The sequence below is a fragment of the Oncorhynchus clarkii genome, chromosome 14 (genome assembly GCF_045791955.1).
Source record: "Oncorhynchus clarkii lewisi isolate Uvic-CL-2024 chromosome 14, UVic_Ocla_1.0, whole genome shotgun sequence".
In the NCBI taxonomy this organism is placed as follows: domain Eukaryota; kingdom Metazoa; phylum Chordata; class Actinopteri; order Salmoniformes; family Salmonidae; genus Oncorhynchus; species Oncorhynchus clarkii.
In genome coordinates this window covers 9,598,691-9,624,070 of record NC_092160.1, presented here as the reverse complement: position 1 = coordinate 9,624,070, position 25,380 = coordinate 9,598,691, and the positions used below count along the sequence as shown (strand labels likewise).

General features: G+C 42.9%; 1 protein-coding gene across 3 annotated transcripts in view; it reads left to right on the top strand.

The window, feature by feature from the left end:
- Positions 1 to 3,329: 3,329 nt before the first annotated feature.
- The window catches only part of LOC139366232 (fibroblast growth factor 13), a 251,853-nt gene continuing 229,802 nt past the window's right edge, over positions 3,330 to 25,380 (top strand). The window contains exons 1-2 of one of the 3 annotated variants that reach the window (XM_071103483.1): positions 3,330 to 3,545; positions 4,892 to 5,060. In XM_071103483.1, coding sequence (XP_070959584.1) covers positions 5,012 to 5,060 — 49 coding nt within the window. In that variant the 5' untranslated portion in view covers positions 3,330 to 3,545; positions 4,892 to 5,011. Of the gene's footprint in view, positions 3,546 to 4,071; positions 4,609 to 4,891; positions 5,061 to 25,380 lie in introns of those variants that run through there. The other 2 variants (XM_071103482.1, XM_071103485.1) reach the window with 2 other exon arrangements.

Below are 25,380 nucleotides of genomic sequence, written 5' to 3'. Positions count from 1 at the left end.
ACCTGAACCTATAGGGGAGGGTCTGGGTGGGTGTCTGTCCGCGGTGGCGGCTCTGGTGTGGGACGTGGACCCCACTTCACCATAGTCCTTGTCCGCCTCTTAGCCTGCCTCCGTGGCCTCTTTAGAGCGGCGACCCTCGCCGCCGACCTCAGAATGGGGACCCTAGCCACGGGTCCCGAATAGACGGGAGATTCCGGCAGCGCCGGACAGGCGGGAGCACCTGTAGAGAGGAGACAGAGAGACAGAGACACAAGGCCCACCAGGCTGGGGATACCTACAGGAGGCCTGGTGCGGTAGCTCTGGTGCGCAGCCTTGGCACCACTCCTCCAGGCTGGATGCCCACTTTAGCCCGGACCCTCCCGAGTGCAGGCACAGGTTGAACCGGGCTGTGGGTAAGCACTGGAGCTCTGGTGCATACCACTCATATCTCTCCGTTTGGCTCAATACCCCCATTCGCCCGGCACGGGTGGAGCGCAGGCATAGAACGCACTGCACCCTCCCAGCGCCCTGGAGACGCAGCGCCGGCGCAGGATACCCTGGACCGAAACGGTGTACTGGAGACCAAACATGCTGGGCTGGCACAACACGCCCTGGCTGGATGCCTACTCTCGCATGGCACTTGCGGGGGGCTGGCCTATAGCCCACCGGGCTATGAGCGAGTACTGGCGACACCGTGCGTTTGACCGCATAATACGGTGCCTGACCAGTACTGCGCTTCCTCCGATAAGCACGAGGAGTGGGCTCAGGTCTCCAACCTGACTCTGCCCCACTCCCTGTGTGCCTCTCCCCAAAAAATGTTTGGGGGCTGTCTCTCGTGCCTTTCACGCTGCTGTGCTGCCTCCTCATATCGCCACCGCTCAGTTTTCGCTGCCTCCAGCTCTGCCTTGGGGCGGCGATATTCCCCAGCCTGTGCCCAGGGTCCTTTGCCGTCAAGTATCTCCTCCCACGTCCAGGAGTCCTGTGATTTTAGCCGCTGCTGCTGCTGCTATCCTTTACCACGCTGCTTGGTCCTTGGTCGATGGGTGTTTCTGTAATGTTCGTTGTCTTCCTCTTAAAGGAGTAAGATAGATCGGACCAATTTGCAGCGTGGTAAGTGTTCATGATGTAATCTTTAATAAATCAAAATGAACACTGAAATACAAAACAATAAAGTGAACGACCGAAAACCGAAACAGTCCTGTCTGGCGACACACACAAAGACAGAAAATAAACACCCACAACTCAAAAGTGAAACCAGGCTTCCTAAGTATGATTTTCAATCAGGGACAACGATTGACAGCTGCCTCTGATTGAGAACCATACCATACTTTTACGGTTTTGGTTCCAGAGTAATAATAATAATTATGAACAGTTTCTGAACTTGTAGTTTGATTTCAGCAAGCATATTTTACTATATTGCATTATTTAAAATTTGGCAGGGTCTCCAATGGCCAGTTAGTGCTCTTACTCCCTCCTAGAGGCAGAAAGGGAAGTGTAGTTTGGCAGCTACAGCCGCTAGAAGCCTACTTGAAATGTCTTGACAAATTTGAGAATAAGCGAAGAAAGTTAAGGAGTCCAGTTAACACTAAAAATAGAAACTGTATAGATCCTGTGACCCTCTGAAAAAGGTTTTTCTGCGGATGAGAGGCACAGAACCTCCCAGGTGACAATGTGACATGCAGGGTTCGACCTAGGACCGCAATTTGCAGTACTACTTCGTGACAAGTTAGGAGGGGCAAGTTTTGTGTTACAAGACAGGTTGCGCAGTAAATGTATCAAACAGTTCGGGATTTTGCGTCTGGAGTTGTCGACTTGATTATCACACATTGATCCTGTCTAGGATAACTTTACATGTGTTAAATATGGGGTGAACGCTGACTTTTACTGGTTTTTTAAAATTAATTCTATGTATATATATTTTTAATTTTACCCCTTTTTCTCCCCAATTTCGTGGTATCCAATTGTTGTAGTAGCTACTATCTTGTCTCATTGCTACAACTCCCGTACGGGCTCGGGAGAGACGAAGGCTGAATGTCATGCGTCCTCCGATACACAACCCACTGCTTCTTAACACAGCGCGCATCCAACCCGGAAGCCAGCCGCACCAATGTGTCGGAGTCTACACCGTGCACCTAGCGCGCACTGCGCCCGGCCCGCCACAGGAGTCGCTGGTGCGCGATGAGACAAGGAGATCCCTACCGACCAATCCCTCCCTAACCCGGACGACACTAGGCCAATTGTGCGTCGCCCCACGGACCTCCCGGTCGCGGCCGGTTACGACAGAGCCTGGGCGCGAACCCAGGGACTCTGATGGCACAGCTGGCGCTGCAGTACAGCGCCCTGACTTTTACTGTTTCTATTTCTTTTTTTCTCATCTTCTACGGCCAAGGCTACAATTAACTGTCAACATAAGGTAAGGCCGCAGTTTCCGCAGTTTCTAAAAAATGTTCTTATCTAACTCAGTGGCAAGACAAAACACCCCCACTTTACAAAAAATGTCACTACAATTACGTAATTACTTGGTAATTAATTTGGCTTATCTATTACAGCTATTGGCTGCGCAATTTTTTCAAAACTCCAATGAAAATCATAAAGTTGGATGCAGTTAAGTTGTTTGCAAATCTTAAACATTAAAAACAAGCATCATGTAGTCTCTTATGCTTTGATAGCCTACAGTTATCTTTGTTCTGAAATCAACATTTCACATTGTACACAGTCACATTACCATGGCTTTTGGCAATGTGATAGTCTACTAATCATTTTACGCGGCGTTATTGGCCCAGAGAGGAATGTAAGGGTTAACGACGGCGAAGATTCATCAGCAATAACACAAACATGCGGTACCAATAATCCTGTTAGTTAATCCTCAATCATAACAAGATATATTGTGGATCTATAAACTAGTAATGATAGTTTCTGAGCTGAGCGTTTCGTTGCCTGTGGTCTTTGTACCAACGAGTGCCAATTCACATTTTTGTTGCGTAAAATAGTTGCTTCCAGGGACTACAGATTAAAAACCTACCTAGCTAAATCTGATGGATTGGTATATTGTACATTGTCCGTGACAAATAAACGAATACATTAACGTTTCGTGTAATTGTCCACTATTTTAAATGATTATGAATGTCATTTTTTCGTTGCATCTGTTGCTAAATGACTGATGAAATTAATCAACGACCAACTACACAACTAAAGGTCATTATAACTTCACGGGACTCAAACATGGTAGGCTAATGCGAATAACGCTGCAGCCAATTAGAATTACGCATGCAATGCCATTTCTCCTTCGCAGTATTTCCCCCAGATATCGACTAGTACACGAGGCCTATTGGTTTGCATTCCACTGCGCATCTGTCAGCGCAGCAAAAGTTTAGAAAGGTATTTAAAACACCCCTTTTGAAAAGGAATAACATATTGAAGCATATACAAGCAGCCGTTCATATTGATCCGTTAGCATCTGGAACATCTGAATGTTTACGTATCCACTTAAGACATATTTTGTAGGCAAGTGCGCTGACATTCGTTGTCAATTCAACAGTTTTTGCCTCTCCATCTCGTGCATCCAGGTGAGTTATTTCCTTTTGTGGCTTGGGACTTGCTCCAGTTTCCGTGGACTGCGATTTCTGGGCTATATGCTTGCTTGGACTACTTGGAATACTTTTGACTATATATATAATACTGTAAGTTGTCTGATTTAGCTGGTCTGTAACATTATGTATGTCAACTATATTTGATATAAAGAGCGTCTTTCGGGACTGTTTCGGTAATTGGCACTTGTGCGTAAAGGTTATGTACTTTCTTAGTCACTGAATTGTTTCAAAGTGTACAGATGATTCGAATAGCAAACGGCTAACCATAATATCATATAATGCATTTACATCGTGAACATTGGTTTGTCCATATAAAAAAAATAGCACGCTTATTTTGGCTTTTGGTTTCCTCAGACAGTTTTAAAGGAAACACTAGCCTACAACAATCAAACAATTTAATAGATGGTGTTTGTCAATGCTGCGTAATCTGCTGCCCGGCCACTCTTCTTGATTCTACAGTAGGCTACTTGACGCCGAGGTCACAGCGCTCCTCACGCTCCCCATCCAACGCGCGCGTTTAGAGCAACGGTGTATCGACGCGGATTCATTATAAACAATTGATTTTCATGCCCAAAATGCATGCATTTTATTAAACGTATAGAGCTAAACGTAGCATCACCGACTGTGCATGTGTGTTAGGGATGGAATACAGCGCTCACTTTGTGGATCCTGTTGATCTGTGTGCTATATTTTCCAGCGTGTGAAATGCCTTGGAAGAGCTCGTGTTGAATAGAATAGTCACCATAGGCTTCAAGATAACCCGATTGCGTCCGTTGTAGTGGATGGCATTTGCGGATACCCCATGTGGAGATGTTTGCTCCTTTGATGTAATCTTAATGTGATGCACTTTCCGTTTTTCTTTGACGTCGACTGACACGCGCATGGAAGCCCTGCTCTTATTTTCTTAGGTTTTTTTTTCAGTTCCTTTGACACAGCCGAGAGGGTCGTGATTTTTGCATGCAACATAGCGGGATTCATGTTGGAAGCGTTTTTCTTTATCAATGTGCATTGATGTAGCAGAAAACGTGGAGGAGATAAGGTAAGACAAACTAGATCCAAACGCTTTTATGGTGGTGATGGTCCATGGATACCAAGGCGTTTCTTTACCAATTTTTCAGATGCGCTTTGTGAACTCAATTGTGTAGGTAGGCTATGTGGGTAGAATGTATCAATAACTGGATATATCCATTGACAGCTGGCGTCATACATGGAATCATACAGCCCCACAGGTCTGCTTTGTTTGTATTCCTCTCTTGATACAACTTGCTTCATCAAAATAAAACCTTAAAGACTAATTGCACTGTTTTCTAATTGTCTAACAGAACCCTTATCTCAGCACCTGGTAGCTTTGGAAAGGATTTCATTGAAGAAATTGTCTGCAAGCGATTAAACGGATTTCCATTCTTGTCTAAATCGGGAATTACACATCCAAACTGGGATCTATGAGCGGAAAAGTGGCGAAGCCAAAAGAAGATAAGGATGCTTCCAAGGGTAAGAGGCAAGCCTTGCAACGCACAGATTGCTGCTCCTAAATCACTGGCTTAAAGCGACCGTGCGCTCATTCATCTCCCACACATCCTCTGCTCGCCCTTTGAGATTTCTGAAAACAATAGTAGGCCAGCTACTGAATGGCACGGCATATGTGGCTTGCTGGTGTCATTTCAGACTCAACCAGTAGCCACCTAGAATTAGCACATGTTATAACCTGCTTATAACCCAATGATTACGCAAGTAGTGTATCTCATTTATTGGTTTCATTATTTAAATAATAAATATTTGCTAATATTACATTAATTAATACAAAACCAAGAATCATAATGAAAATCAAACCATGTAGTGTTTTTTAATGAGCATTGGTTAACCTACATGAATAATGGTCGTGCTGTCGCTTTAATGTGAAGGCAGTGAACAACAATGTCACTGGCATCCGTTTGAAATCCCCCCTGTTCTTGCTTGCATCTTTTTTACGTGGGTTTGCATTTGCCCAGCTTTCAACATCATATTCTAATCACACACAGGGGAGTTCTACGCTAATATGACGTGGGCACACCATTTGTTTTGGTAGCTCGTGCGCTAATGACCCATTGCGTAAAAATTAGCCTCTGCACGTCTCTAGAAAAGCCTCGCTTTGTGTCGGGATGTAAACTGGCGAGCCATTGCCATGGAGACAAAGGGAGGCAAGGTTGCCAGAGAAACCTCAGCGAGATTAGTCGATGTGCGCGCTCTACACCGAGGTTGTCCATGACAGTTTGGGGGCTGGCATGCACAGGCTTTCATCCCTTTGTTTTGATGATTGCATATTTTTGTCAATTGAAGCAATCAATGGCAAGGCAACCCATCAAAACAGAATGTATCCAACAGCTACTGGAAACTGACAAAGAGGCAGCCAATGTGGAGTCATATTCAATTACAAAATAGTTTATTCAGGATTCATCTGCTTTATATTAGTACTGTAGGCTATGTTGAATTTATTAATAGCCTATGATTCCATTGAAAGGAATGTTTGTTTTGATTATGTGCTTATTGAAAGATGATCATAATTAAAACCAATATTATATTTGAATTATAACCACCAGCTTCCCTGCTTGTCATGTTTCCTGCTTTATTTGGTAAATACTGCGCTATTCGCCCTAAACAGATGAATAGGGCTCAGTTTGACCTCACATATATTGTTTAATGCATGTCTAATAGACTATATTCCAAACATGTTATTCTGTGACATTTCTCCAGCGCCAGCAGTAAGAGTGTGGACCTTTTTCTTTGTCCTCCAATCATTTTTTAATTTTTTTTATTCAGTCCATTGCTTTATCACTTGCCTGGTAAATTGGACTTGAAGCCTAATGCAGTTGACTTGTGCATGCTTTCACTTATTGAGATGTTCTCACCTCAAGTTTCACATTGCACTTTCCAGATCCCTAGGTCTGGGTTGAACCCCCCCCCCCCCCCACACACACACACAGTATCCATGTCATAATACAGCATTATACAGTACCAGTCAAAAATTTGGACACACCTACTCATTCTAGTGTTTTTCATTATTGCTACTATTTTCTACATTGTAAAATAATAGTGAAGACAAACTATGAAATAACACATATGGAATCATGTAGTAACCAAAAAAGTGTTGAACAAATCAAAATATATTTTATAATTGAGATTCTTCAAAGTAGCCACCCTTTGCCTTGATGACAGCTTTGCACACGCTTGGCATTCTCTCAACCAGCTTTGTGAGGTAGTCACCTGGAATTTTTCAATTAACAGTTCATTTGTGGAATTTCTTTCCTTAATGTGTTTGAGCCAATCACTTGTGTTGTGACAAGGTAGGGGTGGTATACAGAAGATAGCCCTATTTGGTAAAAGACCAAGTCCATATTATGGCAAGAACAGCTCAAATAAGCAAAGAGAAACGACAGCCATCATTACTTTAAGACATGAAGGTCAGTCAGTATGGATGATTTCAAGAACTTTGAACGTTTCTTCAAGTGCAGTCGCAAAAACCATCAAGCGCTATGATGAAACTGACTTTCATGAAGACCGCCACAGGAAAGGAAGACCCAGAGTTACCGCTGCTGCAGAGGATAAGTTAATTAGAGTTAACTGCACCTACGATTGCAGCCCAAATAAATGCTTCACAGAGTTTAAGTAACAGACACATCTCAACATCAACTGTTCAGAGGAGACTGTGTCAATCAGGCCTTCATGGTCGAATTGCGGCAAAGAACCACTGCTCTAAGGACAGCAATAAGAAGAACAGACTTGCTTGGGCCAAGAAACACGAGCAATGGACATTAGATCAGTGGAAATCTGTCCTTTGGTCTGATGAGTCCAAATTTGAGATTGTTGGTTCTGACCGCCATGTCTTTGTGAGACACAGAGTAGGTGAATGGATGATCTCCACATGTGTGGTTCCCACCGTGAAGCATGGAGGAGGAGGTGTGATGGTGTGGGAATGCTTTGCTGTTGACACTGTCAGTGAATTATTAAAAATTCAAGGACACTTAACCAGCATGGCTACCACAGCATTCTGCAGCGATACACCATCCCGTCTGTTTAACGCTTAGTTGGACTATCATTTGTTTTTCAACAGGACAACGACCCAACACACCTCCAGGCTGTGTAAGGGCTATTTGACCAAGAAGGAGAGTGATGGAGTGCTGCATCAGATGAGCTGGCCTCCACAATCACCCGACCTCAACCCAATTGAAATGGTTTGGGATGAGTTGGATCGCAGAGTGAAGGAAAAGCAGCCAACAAGTGCTCAGCATATGTGGGAACCTCCTCAAGACTGTTGGAAAAACATTCCTCATGAAGCTGGTTGAGAGAATGCCAAGAGTGTGCAAAGCTGTCATCAAGGCAAAGGGTGGCAAGTTTGAAGAATCTAAAATCTAAAATATATTTTGATTTGTTTTACACTTTTTTGGGGGTACAACATGATTCCATATGTGTTATTTCATAATTTTTGATGTCTTCACTATTATTCTACAATTTTAAAAAAATATTTAAAATAAAGAACAACACTTGAATGAGTAGGTGTGTCCCAATGTTTGACTGGCACTGTACATCCGAAGTGGTTAGATCAACTAAAGTTTTAATCAACTTCATTTTATTTTAGCCTCAGACACTAACAGGCACCTACAGAGGAAAGTGAACGATCCACCGTGCATAGAGCACTATGTATTAGAGATGTCAATAATAGTCCATATGACCATCACTTTTTATTCACTGTCTTTGGAGTTTCAGCTTTAGATCAATTCCACTGCTCTTTTTAAGAACAATATGGGATTGAGGAAGGGAGTTAAACCCTGGAAATAATGGAATGAAGTTCCAGGCCTAGATTTAAGCCCTACACTTGCGTCACAGTTCGACAAAATGTTAGCACATCTCACCAAACTCTTTGATCGTGGAGTTTTTTTTAAAGGATTCGATTCAATCCGTAGCGCTGAAGATCTGCGTTATGGCGCGATTGAAATGGAATGGTCATTTCTGAATGAGCCCACGTTTGCAGTGTTTACCGTTAATGTCGTCCCGCGAACGCTGGGAACATTGCCTTTTACATTGAAATTGTGCTGTAACGTGGATCTTAGCGCAGCGAATTAAATCGAGCCCCAATGCTCTCTGTTCCCATTAAAAAAGGAGTATGTGTGTGAGTAGCAGGACAGTAACAGAATAGAGGGATAAGAAGAAATGCTATCTATTCTCTGTGCGTTGGCTCACTCAGTGAAAGGTCATGCTTCACAAGATAGGAGTACATCCTGTACTATATTACATGTGATTTACAGAACTGTAGTGAGAGAAAACCATGTTTTAGGCAGGGATAAAGCCTCCCTCCAATATCAAAGCAGGCAAATCAGTTTGTGAGCTTCCCCGCACCCTGGTGAGCCTGAGTTGTCCGGACAGAGTGGTGTATCGAAGCGTATCTGCTATCCCGGCCTCAACCCCAGCATCCCAGAGCCTGGGAAATCAACGGGATCAATGCTTGTTTACATAGTCATTATGTTGACATTTCTCGTCTCTCTTTTCTAGTCTTTGACTATAAAGCCTCTTGTTATTGTATGTGTCGTGGGTTTTCAAATATTCTTCTACCGAAATCACTTATCAAACTTTTACATAGTACTCTCTCTCTCTCCCAGGCTTCTTTGTGGCCTGCTTTTTTATAGACTCTCAGACCTCTTTTGTTGTCTCTGTCAGTGCCTCTTTAACGGCATAAGCCGAGCAGAAGGTATAAGTCTTGCATATTTGCCGCCATATTAATTCAGCCCAGGGCAGCCACGTTGGCCAATCAATAGATATCCAGAGTTTGGAGTCACTGCTTCCTGAATCACAAAGGAGCCAGCTCTCCCCTGTTCTGCTGTGACACCTGCTCTAATCTCATTGGCTAAACAACACGCTGCCTACAGTATCATTACCATTTTTTGATCTAGTAGCTGGCTGGCTCTCTCGGAAGCCCACTTAAATAGGACGGGGTCGGTTTCAGCAAAGACAAAGGAGGAGATTAGAATAGTGCTAAAGAGGTTTGTTATCTTTTACACAAAATCGCCATGCTGGGGATATTCTGTTAGCTTAACGCTGCTGTTGGGTGATGTTATGGCGCTAACTCACTAACTAGTCGCTGAGAAGTGACAAGTGATCCTTGCGTACAGTAGGCTATACTATTCCGTCAAGCTAAAATATTTAGACTTGATCTTATGTCACTCACTTCTAAAGTAGTTATTTACCCCACAATCGCTAAAGAGGGAAAAAGTGCTTTTCTATGTGATTTGACGGACAGCTGCAGTGGAAACTCACCGCAAAGGGGAAAACCTCAAATGTAAGTGGAAAGTTTGTAAGTCTCTATGGGATGTGTTGGATTTTGAATGACATTGCAAGTGGAGTATAGTTTGACTGTACCCCGCTGAATGAACCAGGCAGGATCTCGGTACAACGTCTCATCATGTCCTTGCTTCACAATGATGTGGCCATGCACAGTATGTCTGACATAGAGTATATAACCCAATTAAATAATGTGAAACATAAACTTACTTGCACTCAGCAGTACATGTAGTTAGTATTTTTATACGTGTTCATGTTTTAATTATGCTGTGTGTAAACACCGCAAACAGGACATTTTCTAAGTCGATTTCCCAGAGTAGAGACGAGATGTGGATGGAGATGTCGTGTCGGCAGCGCCAGGGCCAGTGTGCCCTGTCAGACAATTTTCACGGTGCTGACGCAGATCCGGCTACGCTGCCCCGAGGACGCTGGCTCGCAGCCGCGCATCAGAGACCTGCCACTCTGCATCGCGCCGCGCCGCCTTGAGATGTTTGGGAAGGTTAGGGGTCCTGTCTCTCCAGCTCCTCGCTCTGCCCGCCGTGCCCGGGCAGTGTGGGCACTGACGGACAGCCTCGCTAGCTGGCGAGGCACTGTAAGTGGTGCTTTTCTGTCTGTCTATCTGTCTGTCTCTGTCCTGCTTTGTCCTCAGCCCTTAAGAGGAGTGGAACACCATTCAGCACCCAAATGTAGGCTTCAGTATCCACAAGGCATATAGACTTGGGTGTTGTGTGAGTTGGCACGTGATTAATAAAGTGTCACGGTCCTTCGGTGAAGTGATTTGTCAACATGACCTTTTCCAGGAGTTTTTCTTCATTCAGTAAAGTTGCCATGACTGACCTGGTTGCTTTCAGTCAGTTCATTCCAGTAACCATCCATGGGTGCAAGGCCTTACCACGCAGTGTGTGTAATCCCCAAAACAATGACACCAAAAAGGTACTAGGTAGAGTAGATCTAGCTTCTCTGTCATTTCATCATTGTGTGGCCGGGGTCAGTGACCTGCCGTTAAAATCCCTATGCTATGATGCGTCTGCCAGTCTGGTCTGTGCCAATCCTGAAAGCTGTGTGTTTTATGAGGTGAATGGGTTTGTATAAAGCTCTTCCTCAATCCCTCTCATTCTCCTTATCTCTTTTCTCTATTCATGCTGACCCCTGGCATCATGGTCTACCGTTGCTCCCTTAGTACACATCTAAATCGGCCACATCATTTGGCTGCCTCTGTTGTTCATTGGTATGCTTTAATCCTCATTCAAGAAAGGGCCAGGAGTGAAAACACAGCCTCGCATCTCGTCTTCATCATTCATTCATTCCCAGATATTGAAATGCTCACACAGTGCCAATGGGCAGGGTTTGAGAGTATGTAGGTGTGCATTTGACTCAAATTAGATGTAGTGATGAACTGTAGGGGGATTGTAGCAAGTCAGGCTTGAAAGGGTGATTATCCATAAAGATGGCTTTGGCTGGAAGTCGGTTATTCGTGTCATGACTGATCTTAAATATTTATTTATTATTTCTAAACCCCGGTTCTCTTCTCAAAGTAATGGCTGAAAGGATCACAGGACCTCTTTCATGTAGGTGTGGGATTATGTATCGATTCAGAATGTTTGGATTACAGCAGAGTTTGGATTGTTTTAGATCCAGAAATGCACTACCCCACTCGGATGTATTTTTTTCCTATCTAAAGATAATCCTCTATAATTGTGGTTATGTGTGTCAAACTGTGCTGGTGACAATGACCTCTTTTATACAGAGCCAGGATATTATAATATTTCAGAGTACATGCCCCTACGTGTGTTTATGCATTTTGGGTGGTGTCAAATTTTTATTGTGTTTTCATAGCGGCCGTACTGACATATAAGATACATGCGCAGTAGGCTACATAGGTTACTGCCCATTCACATGAAACCCCCTATTTCACAAAGGCTACTCCATAGTGGGACTGTGATGAGGACAGGCAAGACATGGCCATGTCCCCCATTTAGAAAAAGCTGTTTGTCTTCCTGACTGGCCTATTAGGACTAAATCTAGCACACTGACCACGTCAGCAAGAAATTGGCCACTCATGGCTAGCTTTATTTGTTATTGTCCCACAGGAGCTACAGTGCCTTGCGAAAGTATTCGGCCCCCTTGAACTTTGCGACCTTTTGCCACATTTCAGGCTTCAAACATAAAGATATAAAACTGTATTTTTTTGTGAAGAATCAACAACAAGTGGGACACAATCATGAAGTGGAACGACATTTATTGGATATTTCAAACTTTTTTAACAAATCAAAAACGGGAAAATTGGGCGTGCAAAATTATTCAGCACCTTTACTTTCAGTGCAGCAAACTCTCTCCAGAAGTTCAGTGAGGATCTCTGAATGATCCAATGTTGACCTAAATGACTAATGATGATAAATACAATCCACCTGTGTGTAATCAAGTCTCCGTATAAATGCACCTGCACTGTGATAGTCTCAGAGGTCCGTTAAAAGCACAGAGAGCATCATGAAGAACAAGGAACACACCAGGCAGGTCCGAGATACTGTTGTGAAGAAGTTTAAAGCCGTATTTGGATACAAAAAGATTTCCCAAGCTTTAAACATCCCAAGGAGCACTGTGAAAGCGATAATATTGAAATGGAAGGAGTATCAGACCACTGCAAATCTACCAAGACCTGGCCGTCCCTCTAAACTTTCAGCTCATACAAGGAGAAGACTGATCAGAGATGCAGCCAAGAGGCCCATGATCACTCTGGATGAACTGCAGAGATCTACAGCTGAGGTGGGAGACTCTGTCCATAGGACAACAATCAGTCGTATATTGCACAAATCTGGCCTTTATGGAAGAGTGGCAAGAAGAAAGCCATTTCTTAAAGATATCCATAAAAAGTGTCGTTTAAAGTTTGCCAAAAGCCACCTGGGAGACACACCAAACATGTGGAAGAAGGTGCTCTGGTCAGATGAAACCAAAATTTAACTTCTTGGCAACAATGCAAAACGTTATGTTTGGCGTAAAAGCAACACAGCTGAACACACCATCCCCACTGTCAAACATGGTGGTGGCAGCATCATGGTTTGGGCCTGCTTTTCTTCAGCAGGGACAGGGAATATGGTTAAAATTGATGGGAAGATGGATGGAGCCAAATACAGGACCATTCTGGAAGAAAACCTGATGGAGTCTGCAAAAGACCTGAGACTGGGACGGAGATTTGTCTTCCAACAAGACAATGATCCAAAACATAAAGCAAAATCTACAATGGAATGGTTCAAAAATAAACATATCCAGGTGTTAGAATGGCCAAGTCAAAGTCCAGACCTGAATCCAATCGAGAATCTGTGGAAAGAACTGAAAACTGCTGTTTACAAATGCTCTCCATCCAACCTCACTGAGCTCGAGCTGTTTTGCAAGGAGGAATGGGAAAAAATGTCAGTCTCTCGATGTGCAAAACTGATAGACATACCCCAAGCGACTTACAGCTGTAATCGCAGCAAAAGGTGGCGCTACAAAGTATTAACTTAAGGGGGCTGAATAATTTTGCACGCCCAATTTTTCCGTTTTTGATTTGTTAAAAAAGTTTGAAATATCCAATAAATGTCGTTCCACTTCATGATTGTGTCCCACTTGTTGTTGATTCTTCACAAAAAAATACAGTTTTATATCTTTATGTTTGAAGCCTGAAATGTGGCAAAAGGTCGCAAAGTTCAAGGGGGCCGAATACTTTCGCAAGGCACTGTATCTTGACGAAAGAGAGCCTTGTATGCTTTCTCTGCTTTCCACCAGACAGAGATGAACCATAGTACATCACATAGAGTGAAATATTACCTGAGTAATACCTCTGCCAGGTGTATGACAATCCTCATAATCTTAATGTTGGTATAGAAGGCAATAAGATAGGAACAGAGGGGGATCAGCCAATCAGAGACACCATGAGGATGGAGTTAGGAGCTCAGCTGTCTGACAGTTAGAGTAGATGTGTGTCAGAGCTGACTCATTTAGCTGTAACCCTTTAAGCAACACCGAGCCACAGCCATCAGTTTAACCCCTTTTAAATGAGAAGGAGTACAGGGAGCCACAGCCATCAGTTTAACCCCTTTAAATGATTCGGAACAAAGGGAGCCACAGCCATCAGTTTAACCACTTTAAATGAGACAGAGCAAAGGAAGCCACAGCCATCAGTTGAACCCCTTTAAATGAGACAGAGCACAGGGGGCCACAGCCATCAGTTTAAGCTCTTTAAATGATTTGGATCACAGGGAGCCACAGCCATCAGTTTACATCCTTTAAATTAAATGGAGAACAGGGAGCCACAGCCATCATTTTACATCCTTTAAATGAGATGGAGAACAGGGAGCCACAGCCATCAGTTTACATCCTTTAAATGATTTGGATCACAGGGAGCCACAGCCATTAGTTTGAGTGTTAAGAGCGGACCCAGTGACAACGTGACAGAGATAGTGACACACGTGGTCCACAGGGAGCAGGTGGCTGGCTGCTGATGTGTCGCCGTTATCGACAGAGGACAGGGAAGAAGGACCAAGGGGACAGTATGAGAGGCACAGCTGAATTACAAGTGGAGCAAAGCTTTAGATGGACAAGACAAAGAAATGTAATTAGTTTCAAAATACAGTATGTAGTAGATACAGAGTTGTTCTATCCTACACTAACAAGAATTTGAGATATACAGTATCAGCTGAATGAGTGATAATTGTATATGAAAGGCAAAGGTCTTCTTAGCTAGATTTTTTAAGAATCTTTCCCTCTAGCAGGCTTTAGTTCCTGATCAATATACAGTACAAGCCGTCTTCAATATAAGTTGCCCCTCCCTCGCATGCCTGCCTCAACTTTCGATTCCTGTTTTTCTGCAGTCAAAAGACTACAATAGCCAGAAGGCTGTTGACCAGCAAGGCAACTGTGACTGCAGTTGTTTAACATAGCAGTCATCCTATTTCCTCTAGTCTCAAAATGATTAAAAGTTTTGTTTAATTTCTTTGCTAATTGAGCAGCGTTGTTACGTGAGCCAGGTGTGGGAGAGCTACTATAACGCTCCGCAGTTTGCGGCCATTTCGCCAACGCAGGGGGTTCCTCCACATCCGTGTAGGCCGTCATTTTTTGGGACAGCTGGGACACTTTTTTCAGCTATGAACCCAGCATGAACTGGCAGGAATTCACCCATTGGGTGTTGCGTTGACTCATCTGAGCAAGGAAACACGACCATAGTGTGAATGTTCCATTTTTAATTGCAGCTGCTTCACTATTCTATGTCTTTATGTCCAACTAGGGACTGGCAGGGGACACCTCTGGTGAGGCAGTGATTTGTTGTCAGTTGAGGGGTAAAGTGAGGCCACAGAAGCAGTTATCAGAAGGTCAAAGGTCACTAAGCAGCCTCATGCAGTGGAAGAGAACTGGGCGCTAGCCTAGCCTGTTGGAGCTCAATCACAACCACACTGCACTGCATAATTTCAGATATTCAAAAAAGGACCATTTCAGTTTCTCATTTCAGCCACCATTTCAGTCTCATTTCAGTGACTTCTTCAGTCTCGGAACAACATCCTCAGTGCTGGTGTCCTGACTCCTGTCCACGTGATATCAAGGTTTAGAAGTCATGTCGTGTAAAAGTATTTTCCAGCCCTGGTGGATGGATGCTCCATTTTAAACCAGGAAGCCGGGGGATTAATAGAAAGTCCGGACACACACTAATTAAAGTTAGATTAAGGCGAGGTAAGAATGGGAGGCAATAAGGCTGGGGCCAGTGGTAATAAACAGAACAGTGGGCTGTAGGCTGGAGAATAATAAAGCAGGGCTTGAGGGGAGAGCAAAGCAGCGTAGTGTGGGCCAGAGTGCTGTACTGTAGTTGAGTGTGGTCGCCTCTGGCTTTGATGTGGCTGAGATTAGCATTAGCATAGTTAGCGTTAGTGTTTACATAAGCATTAGCATAGCCGTGGCTATAAAGCCTGAGCTGGCCAAAGACTCTTTGGCTCTGAGTAGCCTGGTGTGCGCTAACCCGAGTGACAGGCTGCCATCTCCTTACCACTAACCCGCCGCCTGGGCTGGGGATGTTATAACGAGATTATTTTCTTCCCGCTTCCCTTGTCCAGCAGCTCATTTAACCAGCACATTGAAACCAGGTCTGGGCCTCCTCGCGTCAGCTTTCAGCAGCCCACAGACTACGCCAAGTTCCCGGGACGAAGACAACACAACCTAAATTTATACCATTAGCACTTGGCATGCCTTAAAACACATTTTCAAGACAAGGCGAATTAGGCTCCTCTGTAGTGCTGAATGTGTAGGATCGTCGGCTGGCTGAGGGTTGAGTGAGAGTGGAGCGTTGAGAGCGCAGGCAGCATACTATTCCATGAGTCGGTCCTCTGCATGTGGTGGGGACATACAAGTGGAGTAAGCGGTTTGAGCTCTGCATGTTGTTGGATTCGGGGTCAACTTTGAACATTGTTATACGCATAAGCATAGTACAGTGCCTTGCGAAAGTATTCGGCCCCCTTGAACTTTGCGACCTTTTGCCACATTTCAGGCTTCAAACATAAAGATATAAAACTGTATTTTTTTGTGAAGAATCAACAACAAGTGGGACACAATCATGAAGTGGAACGACATTTATTGGATATTTCAAACTTTTTTAACAAATCAAAAACTGAAAAATTGGGCGTGCAAAATTATTCAGCCCCTTTACTTTCAGTGCAGCAAACTCTCTCCAGAAGTTCAGTGAGGATCTCTGAATGATCCAATGTTGACCTAAATGACTAATGATGATAAATACAATCCACCTGTGTGTAATCAAGTCTCCGTATAAATGCACCTGCACTGTGATAGTCTCAGAGGTCCGTTAAAAGCGCAGAGAGCATCATGAAGAACAAGGAACACACCAGGCAGGTCCGAGATACTGTTGTGAAGAAGTTTAAAGCCGGATTTGGATACAAAAAGATTTCCCAAGCTTTAAACATCCCAAGGAGCACTGTGCAAGCGATAATATTGAAATTGAAGGAGTATCAGACCACTGCAAATCTACCAAGACCTGGCCGTCCCTCTAAACTTTCAGCTCATACAAGGAGAAGACTGATCAGAGATGCAGCCAAGAGGCCCATGATCACTCTGGATGAACTGCAGAGATCTACAGCTGAGGTGGGAGACTCTGTCCATAGGACAACAATCAGTCGTATATTGCACAAATCTGGCCTTTATGGAAGAGTGGCAAGAAGAAAGCCATTTCTTAAAGATATCCATAAAAGGTGTCGTTTAAAGTTTGCCACAAGCCACCTGGGAGACACACCAAACATGTGGAAGAAGGTGCTCTGGTCAGATGAAACCAAAATTGAACTTTTTGGCAACAATGCAAGACGTTATGTCTGGCGTAAAAGTAACACAGGTCATCACCCTGAACACACCATCCCCACTGTCAAACATGGTGGTGGCAGCATCATGGTTTGGGCCTGCTTTTCTTCAGCAGGGACAGTGAATATGGTTAAAATTGATGGGAAGATGGATGGAGCCAAATACAGGACCATTCTGGAAGAAAACCTGATGGAGTCTGCAAAAGACCTGAGACTGGGACGGAGATTTGTCTTCCAACAAGACAATGATCCAAAACATAAAGCAAAATCTACAATGGAATGGTTCAAAAATAAACATATCCAGGTGTTAGAATGGCCAAGTCAAAGTCCAGACCTGAATCCAATCGAGAATCTGTGGAAAGAACTGAAAACTGCTGTTCACAAATGCTCTCCATCCAACCTCACTGAGCTCGAGCTGTTTTGCAAGGAGGAATGGGAAAAAATTTCAGTCTCTCGATGTGCAAAACTGATAGAGACATACCCCAAGCGACTTACAGCTGTAATCGCAGCAAAAGGTGGCGCTACAAAGTATTAACTTAAGGGGGCTGAATAATTTTGCACGCCCAATTTTTAAGTTTTTGATTTGTTAAAAAAGTTTTAAATATCCAATAAATGTCGCTCCACTTCATGATTGTGTCCCACTTGTTGTTGATTCTTCACAAAAAAATACAGTTTTATATCTTTATGTTTGAAGCCTGAAATGTGTCAAAAGGTCGCAAAGTTCAAGGGGGCCGAATACTTTCGCAAGGCTTTGTATATATTGGAGTGAAAGAGACAGTTTTTTTTAATGTCAGAGGTTAATGGTTCTCTGTAGAAAGACAGGTGGCTTTGGAATGTGTTGGGTGGATGGGAGGAGGTCATAAGATTGCTATAGGGGAAGCGGATGGACATCTGTGGATTAGGCGAAGGAGGGAGGAAGTGAGAAATGATGGTTTATTATCCTATCACCCTCTTCCTGTCGAACCATAAGATGTAAGGATTGGAGAGAAGGAGGAGTGCCTAAAGTGAAGTATATATACTTGTAGTGGTGAAAACATGTCTTTGTCTGAATTACAGCTGTGTCGACCCTTTGGGAAGAATTAGCTTCTCCAGTGCCCGTGAGTTATTGACTCTGAAAAATTTGAACCTAACGATGTTGTTAAGTCAAGGCGTGACTCCCCCTGCCCAGCCTGCTTTGTTAGGCCAGCAGCATACCACCCTGCATACCACTGCTGGCTTGCTTCTGAAGCTAAGCAAGGTTGGTCCTGGTCAGTCCCTGGATGGGAGACCAGATGCTGCTGGAAGTGGTGTGGGTAGGGCCAGTAGGAGGCACTCTTTCCTCTGGTCTAAAAAATATCCCAACGTCCCAGGGCGTGTACCCCCACCCTGTGTAGGGTAACGTCTTTCAGATGGGACGTTAAACGGGTGTCCTGACTCTCTGAGGTCATTAAAGATCCCATGGCACTTATCGTAAGAGATGGGGTGTTAACCCCGGTGTCCTGGCTAAATTCCCAATCTGGCCCTCAAACCATCACGGTCACCTAATAATCCCCAGTTTACAATTGGCTCATTCATCCCCTTCTCTCCCCTGGAACTATTCCCCAGGTCGTTGCTGCAAATCAGTATGTGTTCTCAGTCAACTTAAATGGTAAAATAATGGATAAATAAAATAAAAAATGCCCAGCCTGCTTGGTTAATGCTATTGACGACATTAATCTGCGGGTCACTCAACTCAAAATGGCAGTTTCATCAGGATTCAGACATGCACTCCCCCCCACAAGAGACCTATGAGATCCATGGTTGAGTGTGTCAGAGCTGTTTGGTTCCTCTGTGGGCTGCTATAGGCTGGCTGGTAGAGAGAGTGGGCAGACCTTCAGAAGGCAAGCTGCTCTCTGATTGGAGGAGAAAACATACAGCATCGACAGCTGCTCTCAAACAGCATCCACAGCAGTTGGTGGGATAAGTGAGTGTGTGTTTTAACCGCTTTTTGTCAGCGCGGGGTAGGCCAGGGTAGCAGAACTCCGGTTTGGGAGTAGGTGGAGGCTCTGCATCTGACTGGCTCTCCATCTGCTCTAAACTGCACTGTGTGTGTGTACTGGCTGGCACAGGTGTGTGACAGGCAGCAGCAGATCACTGTCACAGACCACTGCAGAGTAATCAAGGGGGATTTGGTTAAGCCACTAATTAGAACTGCCATGTCCAATGACGGGAGTGGAAATAAGAAGGGGAGCAGGTGACATCAGAAGATCAGTCATTTAATAGGATCAGATTATGATAGGACACATTGAGTGGGTGATTCAATAGAAATATTCTATGTTTAAAGGATCTCTCTGCTAAGTATTGACTTCCCTGGAGCTAGAAACATAATATAGATTTCTGTTAGGGCCTATTCTTCAGAGACAAGCGTTTAATTTTGCTCCCCAGATGAGATGAGAGAAGACGAGAATTGCATTCAGAGTGAAGCACATTACAGATGGGAATGGACACAGAAAGGATAGAATGGGGAAGAGATTAAGGATGAATTCATCTCTTAAATTATTATCAACTGCTCAATCGAAAACATGTAATGTGTGTGTTAGTGTGTTTGGTGTGAACCCGATGCGCATTGCAGAGTCTTAACTGGGGAGATGGCTTTCTGTTTTGGGGAGGCAAAAAAATACATTGAGGATGATTTCTAAATATAGCAGCAATCCTTCGCTGGTCCCTGAAGCCGATTTAACACAGTCTGGATTGGTGAACATCACAGCTACATCTCCTGCCTCTCTCCATCTCTCTTTCTCTCTCTCTCTCTCTCTCTCTCTGTCTCTCACTCGCTCAGGAGGGAGAGATAATTTACATAATGAGACGCTGCCACGACAACAAAACCCAAATAAGCATGGGATCAGTCAGCAGGGGCCTCGGAGGTTCCTCCCTGACACACTCTCTACTGCTTTGGGGGCCACAGCAGGAACAGACACACTCATCGGGGGCCCCAGAGAGAAGGGCCCTATAGAGGCAGGGGTTTGATTGAAACAGAGGGGGGAGGAGGAGACAGAGTCAGGGAGGACCAAATGAGCAGTCCTCTATCTCCAAGGAAGTTGGTGTGTGTTTTAGAGAGAGAGAGAGAGAGACAGAGAGAAACACAGGCCTTGATATAAAAATAATAAACCAAGGCAAAATAATTTATAGCTGACTTTTTCCTACATAACACACTTACTGCAGATCCCCTTATTGTATGAGACACTTTGAAATGTGCCTTCTGAGGTCATGCAATTCACTACTCTGGTCAAAAGAGATTAGATTAACAAAGGAAATAGAGGAACTAACACAACCTTATGAAATAATCATTGGATAGCTTATCAGAATTCATCGATAAATTGGCCCACATGGAAAACTAAAACCATAAATTACCTGTTAGTAGGAAATACCTTTATTTCCATGAAAGCTTTAAAAAGCAATTTTGGGGCCTCCCGGGTGGCGCAGTGGTTAAGGGCGCTGTACAGCTGTGCAGCGCTAGCTGTGCCACCAGAGACTCTGGGTTCACGCCTAGGCTCTGTCGCAACCGGCCGCGACCGGGAGGTCTGTGGGGCGACGTACAATTGGCCTAGCGTCGTCCGGGTTAGGGAGGGTTTGGCCGGTAGGGATATCCTTGTCTCATCGTGCACTAGCGACTCCTGTGGCGGGTTGGGCGCAGTGCATGTTTGGCAGATGCACGGTGTTTCCTCCGACACATTGGTGCGGCTGGCTTCCGGGTTGGATGCGTGCTGTGTTAAGAAGCAGTTCGGCTTGGTTGGGTTGTGTTTCGGAGGACGCATGACTTTCGACCTTCGTCTCTCCCGAGCCCGTACGGGAGTTGTAGCGATGAGACAAGATAGTAGCTACTAAACAATTGGATACCACAAAATTGCGGAGAAAAAAGGGGATAATTTTTTTTTTTAAAGCAATTTTGGCTTGACAGACATGCCACATATTTTCAAATACATCCAACTTTTACACAAAATACACAAAAAAATTGAAATATTTTGGACATCTGAGCAATCTTGAGGGTATCCTATACAGAACCTTGCAGAGAGCCTATGCAACTGACAATATTTTATAAAATAATATAAACAATCAGTTATTTGAAAATAACTGATATTGGCACAGTATATTGCGAATGTTGGAACATAACTAAAGAGATTACAGTTAACAAAAATGTACGATTAATCCAGTATAAATTATTGTATAAAATGTATTATAGAGACAAAATGCACAAATTCTACAGCACAACGGCAGAATCATGTCTTTATTTTTTATAAAAATGTGTTTTTACTTTTTACCCCTTTTTCGTGATTTCCAATTGGTAGTTCAGTCTTATCTCATCTCTGCAACTCCCAAATGGACTCGGGAGAGGCGAAAGTCGAGACACGTCCCTGCCGTGCCGCACTGCTTCTTGACACACTGCTCGCTTAACCCGGAAGTCAGCCGCACCAATGTGTCAGAGGAAACACCGTACAACTGCCGACCAAAGTCAGCGTGCAGGCGCCCAGCCCGCCACAAGCAGTCACTAGAGTGTGATGAGACAAGGACATTCTGGTCTGCCAAACCTTCCCCTAACCCGGACAACACTGGGTCAATTGTGTGCCGCCTCATGGGTCTCCCGGTCAACGCTGACTGCGACACAGCCTGGGATTTAACCCGGGTCTGTAGTGATGCCTCTAGCACTGCGATGCAGTGGATTAGTCCGCTGCACCACCCGGGAGGCAGAATCCTATCGTAAGTGTAAAACTAATAATGACTCAATAACCCATGCTATCTGGGAATGCTATGTCTGGAATTTGTGGGAGGAGCTAGAAAGTTGGATGTCAGAAGTATTCAAATGTAAACCTACTTTTAGTCAGTCTACCTGCATATTTCAAGACAAGGCATATGAGTGTGTAATGAGATACCCAATGGGCTGGGCAATTATTTTCTCATCACCCTTTTGAAAGAACGTATATTAAAAATGTGGAAATCAATTAATCTGCAATCATCAGCACAATGAAAAAATCGAACAACTTACTATTTAGATATTGAAATAGCATGAGCGACAGAGGAAAACTAATTGGTACAATTGAAGGCCATGTGGCAAACAATAATGCAGGCACTAGGGATGGAGGTGTGAGCATGCGGGTCTGGGCAGAGAAAATTAAGTTGTTGTTTGTGGACATCTGTACATTTTTGTTCGTATGTGTATATTTGTATTTGGTGTGAAAAATTAATTAAAATGACAAAATAAATATTATTTAAAAAAATGAATTTAGGAACTAACATTACAGGTGGATGGCAATGAAAACTGTACCGCAGAGGCACAAAATAAGTTAGAGGAAAAACAAGAAGAACTGGAGAAACTTATTTAAGAACGATCAAGTGTCATATATTACAAAAATGTGCCAAATTCTTTTAGAATCTTCAAAAAATGGTAGACTATCAAATACTTAGCAAGGTCTGATTTCACTTTTACTAAAACAGGACCCAGTTGGTGAGTATAAAAGATCCAGTCCATTTAACAAACTGGAGGCCCCTTACACTTCAATGTTGTGATGCAAAACTCCTGGCAAAATACATTGCACATAGAATTAGAAAGGTTTTACCGGACATTATTAATCATGATCAGACAGTGTTTTTGCATGGATGATACATTGGTGATAAAATACGACAATTACATGAAACAATAGAACACTATGAAACATCAAAGAATGCATGCCTGGTCTTCATAGCAGATTTCAAAAAGGACTTTGATAAAATACGACTAGAATGTGTATATATAAATGCCTGGACTATTTACATTTCTGTGAATCTCTTATACAATGGGTTAAAGTTATGTATAGCAACTCCAGATGTAAAATAGTAAATAACGGTTAAAGTAGTGAACTATCAAGAGGAGTTAAGCAAGGTTGTCCATTCTCTCCATATCTATTTGTTTTGGCTATCGCAAAATGTTAGCTATTAAAATAAGATCCAACAATAATATCAGGGGCTAGAAATCCACTGCTTAAAAACAAAAATGTCAATGTATGCCAATGACTCCAGTTTTCTCTTAAGTCTGCAATCTGGATCCCTGTATGGTCTCATTGACAATCTGGATAATTTCTCAGGTCTCTCTGGACTAAAACCTAATAATATTATGTATTGGAACATTAAACTACACAACTTTTACATTACCCAGTAGTTGACCAATAAAATATACTCACTACAACACATTTCAATAGAAACTTCTCAAAAATAGACCGATCTTGCAACCATGTCGAGTTAAATACCTGTCTATTTAGGGAGAAATCACACTAATGAACTCTTTAGTCATATTACAGTTTACTTATCTACTTATGTTGCTGCCTACTCCAGATGACTTGTTTTTCAAATTATATGAGCAAAAAATATTTAACTTTATTTGGAACGGTAAGCCAGACAAAACGAAATGTGCTTATTTATATAATGGATACGAGTTTGGGGGGCTAAAATGATTAAATATTAAAGCATTAAACCTCTCACTAAAAGCTTCAGTCATACAAAAGTTATACTTAAACCCAAACTGGTCCTCCAGTAGATTAGTAAGAATGGCTCACCTGCTGTTCAAAAATGGCCTTTTTGCCTTTATCCAGATTACAACCTCTCATGAAAATGAAACCTTGTTCAAAGTATTGCCTTTTCTGAAACAAGCAATACAAAGCTGGTTAAAATTTAAATTTCATCCTCCTGAAAAGACAAATCAAATATTACAACAAATATTATGGTTAAACTCAAATATACTTTTATGAAAAAACATTCTTAATGGATAATTACATTTTAAAAAATTATTTGCTAATGATAGTATGAATAGGAATGGTGAAGTTATGTAACACATGCAGCTATCAAAAATCTATGGGAATGTTTGCTCTGTCCAAAGTTATGACCAACTGATTGCAGCATTACTGCAGAAATGGAGGAGACAAGTGAAAAGGGTAAAAGTAGGGACCTTACTTGTCTGCCCTATATTAAAGACCAAAATTGGTGAAAAAAATTGTAATGAATAGAAAAATATACCACGTTCATTTTGAGGACCAAAATGTTGACCGTTGAGCCATACAGATAGTTCCGATTCCATGGCACATGATTTTTGAACTGACACACAAAACAATGCTCCATTCAAAACATCAAGTTTTCTATTTTAATTATTATTATTATTATTATTATTATAATTATAAATTATTATACAATAATTCTGGCCACCAACAGAATGTTATTTATTTATATATATATATATATATATATATATATATATATGGGGCATACAACCATCTCAGCCCTGCAGATTTTGCTGCAAAGAGATAGAATCAATATAACATTTGTTATGGTATTGCCCCTATGTAAATTGTTTCTGGTCACAGGTTCAGGAAAAATCACAACGTTCACTTAAAACTAACAAATAGCACTGTTGGGCGAGTTGGAAGCCATGGTCAATCAATTAGCAATATAATAATACTCTTATATATATATATATAGTTGAAGTCGGAAGTTTACATACACCTGAGCCAAATACATTTAAACTCAGTTTTTCACAATTCCTGACATTTAATCCTAGTAAACATTCCCTGTCTTAGGTCAGTTAGGATTACCACTTTATTTTAAGAATGTGAAATGTCAGAATAATAGTAGAGAGAATAGTTTATTTCAGCTTCTATTTCTTTCATCACATTCCCAGGGGGTCAGAAGTTTACATACACTCAATTAGTATTTGGTAGCATTGCCTTTAAATTGTTTAACTTGGGTCAAATGTTTCGGGTAGCCTTCCACAAGCTTCCCACAATAAGTTGGTTGAATTTTGGCCCATTCCTCCTGGCAGAGCTGGTGTAACTGAATCAGGTATGTAGGCCTCCTTGCTCGCACATGCCTTTTCAGTTCTGCCCACACATTTCCTATGAGATTGAGGTCAGGGCTTTGTGATGGCCACTCCAATACCTTGACTTTGTTGTCCTTAAGCCATTTTGCCACAACTTTGGAAATATGCTTGGGGTCATTTTTTCACCAAGCTTTAACTTCCTGACTGAGATGTTGCTACAATATAGCCACATAATTTTCCTCCCTCATGATGCCATCTATTTTGTGAAGTGCACCAGTCCCTCCTGCAGCAAAGCACCACCGCAACATGATGCTGCCACCCCCGTGCTTCACTTTTGGGATGGTGTTCTTTGGCTTGCAAGTGTCACCCTTTTTCCTCCAAA